Raw genomic sequence first — 9120 nt, forward strand, 5'->3', positions numbered from 1 at the left:
TAAAAAAATATATGATAATAGATAAAATATCAAAATGTCAGTATATTGAGTAGCATCAGTATGGAGACATCTGCAGTCTGCCAGCACTCCAGCGGTGGCCCAGATCCACCTAGCCAACGTGACTCCAAAGCTCTTTGAACGTGTGGCAGCTGCTAGCGGTTAGCCGCGGGGGATCTGGATGGTGTGTCTGATCCTCCTCGAAGAAAGACCTGGCGACTGTCGCCAGCGTAACAGTCGGGAGTGTGACGCGTTAAAGCTGTCCTGCAGTGGGCTGGCTGGACCCGAGAGCAGCGAGGTCTGTGCTTCAAGGTGGTTCACGGGATTCAAAGTGGTTCAGCGCTGAAGGAGTACAACCAACAGCAGGGACTCCTCTCTCTCTCTCCTCCTGGTCTTGAAAAATGAGGTGCACTACTCCCAAAACCTCTCCCCTGTACCCCTTTGCCCCCCGTCCTCCTTCTTCAGCCTCACGCAGGAGGACAGATCTTGGGCCCTTGCTGGTCTTTTACTGGAGCGCATTGCCACCTGCTCTGTTCAAGGTCAACACCCTGAAACTTTTCACCAACTGAGAGTATCCAATGGTCAGGTGCTCCAACCAGGGACTGCCTTCGCATACCCACGCATTATTATTAATGACAGATTGTTCAGAATTATTTTTTTCACCTTACTTTGCAAGTCGCTCTGGATAAGAGCGTCTGCTAAATGCCGTAAATGTAAATGTAAATTGCAGGACACTCAAATGGATGAGATTTTCACCCAGTTGGTACCTAAAATCCACAGGGAAATACATTTCCTATAGCCAAGCCTTTAGAACATAATAAGACACTAAATCATCTAGTGACCCATTTTTTTGCCATTCTAGGGGATGTACGCAGGTGGTGTATGTCATGTCGCCAATGTCAGGTGGTTAACCCCAAGAGCACCCTTAATTTTCAAGGTCCCCTTCAGTATGGACTTTAGTCCCGGTGGATTATGCAACAAAGTACACATTTCAGGCAACACCTCCATGTGTTGCAAAGTCTTCTGTGCATACTCTTGAGTCAGAATCCCGAAAGAGATTCAGAATGATTAAGGTGCAGCGTTTAGCCTATGTGGTGCACAGTGGGCACACTTCATGAATCATTGGGGATTAAATCACCAGTGTCTTATCATTCCGAAACAGATGGTTTGGTCGAGAGGTTTAAGCACAACTTCAAAATTACATGGATGTTTGTTCTTAGAATGGTTAGGGGTGGGACAAGTGGATAGCTGTCCTTCTGTTAGCTGTGTGAGGTCCCTCAAGCCTCCAGTGTTCACCCCTTCTCAAAACTGTATGGACAGCAGCTCTGGGACATCCTAGATATCACTGAAAACAACTATTTTAATTTACTTTGAGTAAATAATTTACATAACTTTTTCTTACTGGCAAAACCTTCCCCAAGTGATAAATAGATACAATAAGAAAACGTGGGTTTCTGAAGTTTTGCTCGTAATTGCTTAAAATAAGGTGATTCAGTTATACTGCATATAACATTTTTCATGAATTACACCAAGTACAGGTGCTCAAACAGCACAAAAATGACACACATGGAGAAGATGAAGGGGTTATTGCATTTGTATACAAGTATCAAGAAATAAGACTATTCCTAGTGCATGGTTTAAACACTCAGAAAACTACCAAGATGTTAAAGTAACATCTCTCAAACTAAAAAAAAAAACATGCATGGTACTTGATGTACTAACAAGAACTCTAAAGCTCCACCTCTGTAAAATATGACAAAAAGCCCTGCTTATGTTGGAAAGAGTCGTGAGTCAGTTATGACCTTATCTGCATCTAATTATATTACACCTGGTTTGTCCCAAGAAAAGAATCGTTGAAGAGTGCATGTGCTACAGAGGGCTTGATTCCCACATTACTGTCAATAATGTAATGATGACAGTACACCATACCCTCTATAAACAGCACCAAAAATGGCCCTGTGGCATGCCTACCTATAAGGATTATGCTGTAGTGTTAACAGGCTATCAGAACCTAGCTTTAAAGAAGCAGACACCTCCAAGTTTTTAAGTGTCGATTTAATCATACAAATGTTCATTTACACATACAGGAAAAGGGTTTCATTTTCGTATTTTCTTTGTTAAATGTGCTACTGTAGGACTCTATGCAAACGCTCAGATCAGCCACTCACCATGCCACCGTGCAGAAAAGTCAACTGCAAACAAAGAAAGTCCCAAAGGGGAAAAAAAAACCACACACATAATAAGAGTAACTTATCACTCAAATACAGGCTCTTGCACACCAGTTAAACGGCGACAGTAAACTGCAAATAGGCATATCTGCGCACTGCTGGGGATGAGGACATTCACAGAAACAACTCAAAGGAAGACCTGACTCACAAGGCAATGACATTGTCCTTGAGCTGTAGGCAACACAACGTTGACGACCAAAAAAAAGCTTTAAATGTATCTGTAATTTTACCTGTCCAATCGCTATGGCAATCTAAGACATTTAGCTATATGGCAAGGATTCAACATTGTGTTTTCTTAAAGAAACAAACACATGATCCCCCCCTTCACACACTGCATAGATAATCTGTGATTTGAACTAAACAGCAATTTTGAAAGCAAGACAAACAATCATAATTAGTGGCAAACTTTTTGAGTTACTGGATGCATAGGAGAGGGGCCATTTAGATAAACATTTCATATTATAAACCATTTGGGTAAAAGAAAATTACAATTCACTCTTCCTTCTAAATATGACAGAATGATTGTGGACACAGTACATCGCAATGCACACTGTATGGGTTTTTTGTTATACATGATTACCACTGAACCTGAATACTGCACAGATCTAAAATACAGCCAATTTAATCATATGATCCAATTAAAACCCAAATGTGAATCATTTACAAAATCTAAATTTTTATATAAATTATAAACAGGTAATAATATATAGCCTGACATGCAAAATAAATCATGTACTTTAATTATCATAACTTACCAATGTGTAAACAATTTAGGCTAAACATTTTATGTAAATAGGCATTCGTATGCACTTAGGGTTTTTTTTTCTTAAACACATTCAACATATTCCAAAATCAAGAGAGTAAAGACAGTTCAATAAAATTCTTCCATTAAAAAAATCTGCTAAACCTGAAGTTGCTGAATGTGAAACAGCCCACATTGTCCATGACGAATGGTACGGCAGTGAACTAAAAAAAAAAAAGTCTGCCTAAGGTGACAAAAAGTGTGAAAAAAGTATTAAAACAATCGTACACACTCAAAAGCTACTGGCTTTCAAAGCTTCTGAAGGAAAATGAACTATAAACACACAAGCAGCTACAATGACAAGATCATGAGTGCTTCCAAGATGATGCAACAGAGCTCAGTGCATTACTAGCTGTGATATTAGCCCAGAGGGGGTTGAGAGGCCTCCGAAGCCCTCTGCTTTAACAGAAGCCTGTGCGGGTGTGGGTCTAAACACATCAGCTCGCAGGATCAACAGCGCCATCTCCTGGCCTCTAACAAGCTACTGCTGAGTTTGTGTACAGATTCCAGAAGATTTTTTTACTTCTATGAAGATGAGCAATAATAAATTAGGACTAAACATAAGCACAGTTGTAAATTATGACTCTTTTCAGATAAACAATGACAATTTTTCAGTAAAATTGTTCAGCTTGCAAAGTAAAAGATAAAGAACATCAACGTCAAATATAAAACTTTTTTTCAATGGCTTTTTCACTTCTCTTTTGTGCATGGTCCACACACACACACACACACACACACACACACACACACACACACACACACACACAACACTTCTCTCACTGGAACCTACCGTTATAATGCAACAATAAAGAAACCTGCGTTTGACTTTGAGGATTTCAAGCACTCATTTTAATTTAGCATTCATACATGCGTAACTCTGTTGTCAACAACGGCTGAATATTGTTTTAGAACCAATCAGCCTTGTCCATGATCTTAGGTTGTGTTGTGATGCATGGGGTGAAGAGGGTTGCCAAGTCTTTATAATAAATCTGGTACTCCCCTGTATAAACCCACAGAAATGGGGGGGGATTCCAGAGTGGCAGCACGGATGAGCTGCCTGATGGTGGTGATTTCTGTCCCTTAAGACTGCCCAAAAGGGTAGGGCCCGTGGCAGCCCTGAAGAAAGTGGGAAAGAAAAACAGAAATGTGTAGGTCAGATCTTAGCACAAAAAACATGATCCTTCCTCAGCGATAATAGACAATGCAAACATAAACATTCAACACTTTACAGAAATAACGTGGCCGAGAGTGTCTTAGAAGAACAACTTCAGCCTTTTAATGCTTCATCATGCATCAGCAAACCTGTTAACTCAGGTGAGTGAGACTCCCCCTAGTGGCACACAGTGTTATGACAAGAGCAGGGGGTCACCCACACACTCACAGCCATTAGATCAAAGTTCGCACATTTTAGGTCTTACAATAAAAACAATAAAGCCACCATCATCAAACCCATTTGCTTACCAGCTTAGAATGCTACTATATTTTACTTTAAACCATAAGTGCAGATAAGAGTCATTAACGTCTGAGGTGCACCAACGTTAACTCGGTCCTTCAGGTCAAGGTGTGTAAATAATAGGTTTGGAATGAAGGGCATTACACGGTGTAGTAAATTTAAGCACCACACACCCCCCGCACTATCAACACGACTGTACGCAAGACGAACAGGCCACAGCTAGTCAACCGAACCCCTCGGTGCTCGGCCAGAACCGAGAACGTATGCTCCGCGCTTGATACGATTTTAAGCCGATATCTGCTAGAGCGACTCGAGCGGTCTGGCTCCTGGAGATGGCAGAAGTGGGGCGAGCGGAGCAGAGTTCTGTTCCCGTGCCGTCGCCCTCCGCGACTTCCTCGCCTTAATTCACCTCAATATCCTTGTGCTCGATGGCCCTGGCAGCGTACAGCCGCCACACATATGCGCATACCTGCTGGTGCTGACAGTTATGATGGGAGTTCTGCCCTTGAGTTCCTCTAACCTCTTTATCTAATTCCTCCTTGCTCTCTGAGGACCCCGGTATGTCAGAAAAACTGCGTCATATCTCAGTTGACTGACTCCGCCGAGCAGCACCTCAGAGTAGACCTCTACGCAGAGTTCCCGTTCTCTATCATTTTTCACAGGCTCTGCAGTAAATAGAACCTTTCACATACAAGAACGAGCAGCGCTTTGGTTGAGAATAAAATAAAAAGCTATTGTATAAACTGGATTGACAAAATGAGGACAGAAGTAACGTAACACTGTGAATCATCCCAATACTCTTTTTAGGAGTGACAAAAGACTGGGGAACAATGGCGTGACAACATAAGGGAGGACCTGATCTTTGTTTAATTCTGTAAACATTTAAAGTAGGAGGGAACATCCTGGAATTTTGCCATTGGAATTACCAATAAACACATTAAAAGAAATGCCATTTACTGTGTGGGTAAGCGATCAAGAATTGCTAATGCAATTATTTATTTTATTATTTTAATAATAGGTAGGCTATTTTTTATTTAGCCTAGCAAATGTTAGTTGTTCCCATTTCCAATACATTTCTGAATGTACAGAATTTGTCAATACATTAACTGTCATGCAGTACAGGACACCCTTTTAGAATATGGGAATTGGTAACTACTAACATTTGGTATGCTAAATGAGATTGCATTCTAACCTTTGAAAATAGATACAGTGAGGGAGAGAGAGAGAGAGAGAGAGAGAGAGAGAGAGAGAGAGAGAGAGAGAGAGAGAGAGAGAGAGAGAGAGAGAGAGAGAGAGAGATAGATAGAGAGAGAGAAATTAACGAGACATATTCTGAAACAAGCTACCATCTGGTGAGTACAAGTAAACCAATAAGATTTTCCTTAATTATTATTATGAACAGGAATCATGCATAATATAACCTGTCATCATCTAATCGGACAAGAGAAAAACACTACCCAGTGTTAGTACATACCTGGCTATATGTCACTACCGATAAGTTGTTTTGGAGACCATTTGGTGTAATATTTACAGAGTTGTGAGAGAGTCCATTTTGATCTTGCTGAATGGAGTCCAGAGGGCCCACCCAGGGACCTCTGGGGTCCTTTAGGTTCTCCTCATTGGCATCTTGCTTGTTCTTCTGTGGTGAGGCAAAGGGGTTGAAGTCTCCTTCCACATTGCGGTGTGGTTGAGTGTTGAACTCCGTCTCGAAGGAGGACAGCTGCTGTGTGACCCCCAGGAGGCCCCCCACCTCCACGCTCAGGATCACCCAGATCACATCTATAGAATAATTCATCAGAGATCATTCTCACTGGACCGCATACAAATGATCCTGGTGCACTTTACTGCTACGGAGTTAAAAATGCAGGATAATCTTACACAAGTGTGTTGCACTATTGTGAGGCTAGCACGTCTATTGACTTTCACAAGGATAATCTGCTTTGTTTTTGGTTTCAGCAAGAGAGGACAAGATCACTGCATTGAGTGTGAATAAATTACACTACACTGCAGGAACTGTACCGTGATGCACGTTTGGTGTCTCACCTCCGTAGAAGAGTCCAGTAGCTGTGCACATTCTCCACTGGCCCTGGTACATGCCCGGATTCGCTGGACTGTGCATCTGCACACTAACATCTGAGATCTCTTGAGGCTCCAGAGACCGCACCATTACCATGTTCACATGGCCAAATTGGTCCCCTCCTATGTATTTTAGACACACACCTGGGGGCCACGATTCTGACCCTACGGGGAATTACCCAAAACAACACAAAAGCACGTTTTAAAAATGTGAATATAAAGTCGGAAGAATCACCTTTTCATTATGAGAAGCCAACCCAATGTACTCTTCAGAAGTGTTAAATCACAGCTGCAAATTATGAACTTCCCCAGTGTGGGACTATTAAAGGATCATCTTCTGTTAGTTTAACAAGTAGTTTTTGGATCTGTTTTACCAGGTGCACCACGGTTATGACAACACTTGTCTCAGACTAGGTTGGTTCTATAGACTAACCTGTGTTCTGTATCCTCCAGGTTTTTGTGAACTGTGTGTCCGGAGGCACAGACTCCCCCTCTCCAATTGTCACATCTTCTACAAAAGACATTGATGGCGTGTTGATGTTCGGACTCTCAAAGTCATAATACGCTCCAATCGCTGCTTGAAGATTCCTATTAATTAACAGAAAAAAATATCATTATAAAAGTAGAAATATAAAAAGGAAATATATGAAAATTAGCTTAGAGGGTTCAAAATAGGCACCAGAAAATATAAAAGACTTCAAATCCAAGTGATAGAGCGATAATTCAAGTTTCTACTTGTATACAGCTTAATTGAGAAGAAATTCTTAAGGGCTTTAATGTAGAACACTGACATGAAACTGTCCTGGTGAATTGCAATGAATTCGCCAACCTAGCCAGCTCCATCAGTAAATAATAACGTTAAAAACGAAATAAACAAGTAAACAAGAGAGAAATGATGGTCTGTTTGCTGTGAAAATTTAAATAAAAGTAGGAAAGAGCAGGTAGGTTACATAAACACTGACCCGCCACACTCAGCCAGGTTGGCTAGCCACACAACACCCACAAACTCGGCTGCAGTTAGCGAAGCACCAGCGACTCTGGCGCGTTTCTCGTCTTTATTTAACCCCCAAAAAAGGGCGAAACTGGGGCACCGCGAACCCCACTTCACCCGAGACTCGCCTCACACACCCCGCCTGAGAGGGGAGGCCAGGACGGCGGGTGGAAGTGGAGTCGTGACGGCGCGCCAGCCAGGACGAGCGGGGTGGGGAGCAGCTAGCGCCCCGCCTGAGCACCACCGCCGAGGCGCGCGGCTAGCGAGCTAGCTCCGGTCGCCTCGTCCTCCAGTCGAATAAACATTACAGACATAATGTGTGTTTTATCACCGTGGCCCAACGTTAAGGAGCCAGGCGAACCTAATATGTGTGTGCAAGTCTGATTAATATCACCTTTGACCTAGCGGGGTTGCTAGGTTATGGTGGCTAGGCTATGTAGCTTCCTAGCTTAGCTTAGCTTAGCTGCTAACTAAACACCATGAAGTAGTTTGTTAGCTTAGCCACAGTGCGCGGCTAACCGAAACCAGAACGGGATTTTTTGTTTTATTTCGCCGCTTCCTGCTTTAAAACAGAGGACGCGCGAAAACTTATTTTCGCCCAGGAGAACTTTATATTAAAATTAAAGTGGCCAAAAAACGCACATTACGAACGCCAGCGCGACCGACTCCGAACAGGCCTCTCCAGAATCCCCGGACTCACCAGTTGGTCATGTCCAGGAAGAAGGCGCAGCCAGCGGGGTTGAGCTGGAAGCCCAGCAGCCTCTGGAACTCTGAGATGAGGACATCTTTGTCCGTGGTGCCCATGCAACTAAATTTTTGCATGAGCTCCTGGTCCAGGTCTATGTCCATGCCCTCCATTAGTAGGTGTCCCGGGGCAGCGACGGGATAACTTTTAATTTAGTCCGAGGCCTTCTTCAGTCATAACAACCAAGTCAACAAGCTCAGTACGCATGGCTGAATGGAGGCACGTCAGCTGTTGCTATTCGAGCGCCTCTTCTGACTGGGTACCTGGACCAGCCCCCAAACAAGGGGGGACGGGGGATACTCAAAAATGTCCAAATATACCTAAATATCTTTTTTGGTTTCCTCCATTTTGTGCTCAAATAGTTTCATATGCTTATTATCCCCCTCATATTTACACATATTTACTGGTTACAATAAGGCATAGGTACCTGAGACCATACATGAGCCCCCAGTTCACACTCCTCACTTCAGGTACAGTATTTCTGCCACATCAAGGCCAAATATTTGGTATTGTTAAAGCCACAAAACAGATTAGTCATTTCAGCAGAGCACAGAATGTAGACTTTCGTTATTATTACTGCACAGTAACTCAAAATGCAAATTCAAGCGATTTGCACACCGTGTTTCAATTATGCATTGCTGTAATTATTTGTGCATCGCAGAGTTGCAAAAACAGGACACCAACTGTCCCCCCACTGGGCAACATTATTCAGGTAGACGTCAGTGACAGAATGTTAAGGCGCAAGACATTTTTTTGTGTAGACAATTTAATTCTTCATTTAATTGAAAAGGAAAATTGTTAATAACACACTTATAAATACACTTTATC

General features: G+C 42.5%; 1 protein-coding gene across 1 annotated transcript; it reads right to left on the bottom strand.

Moving 5' to 3' along the window:
- Positions 1-2033: 2033 nt before the first annotated feature.
- On the bottom strand, positions 2034-8531 carry ilrun (inflammation and lipid regulator with UBA-like and NBR1-like domains). Its single transcript, XM_077013875.1, has 5 exons — positions 8248-8531; positions 6990-7144; positions 6524-6721; positions 5955-6259; positions 2034-4143 (listed from the first exon to the last, which is right to left on the bottom strand). Exons 1-5 carry the CDS (start codon positions 8403-8405, stop codon positions 4108-4110), a joined length of 852 nt encoding a protein of 283 aa, XP_076869990.1. The 5' UTR covers positions 8406-8531; the 3' UTR covers positions 2034-4107.
- Between the last annotated feature and the right edge of the window lie 589 nt (positions 8532-9120).

The sequence above is a fragment of the Brachyhypopomus gauderio genome, chromosome 8 (genome assembly GCF_052324685.1).
Source record: "Brachyhypopomus gauderio isolate BG-103 chromosome 8, BGAUD_0.2, whole genome shotgun sequence".
In the NCBI taxonomy this organism is placed as follows: Eukaryota; Metazoa; Chordata; class Actinopteri; order Gymnotiformes; family Hypopomidae; genus Brachyhypopomus; species Brachyhypopomus gauderio.

What these genes read in the sequence shown, in the direction of transcription:
- ilrun (XM_077013875.1), bottom strand. Translation starts at nt 8,405, where the DNA reads ATGGAGGGCATGGACATAGACCTGGACCAGGAGCTCATGCAAAAATTT. An exon ending in TTCCTGGACATGACCAACTG is followed by an intron (nt 7,145 to 8,247) that starts GTGAGTCCGGGG and finishes GTTAATTAATAG; the next exon opens with GAATCTTCAAGCAGCGATTG. An exon ending in CTGGAGGATACAGAACACAG is followed by an intron (nt 6,722 to 6,989) that starts GTTAGTCTATAG and finishes AATTCCCCGTAG; the next exon opens with GGTCAGAATCGTGGCCCCCA.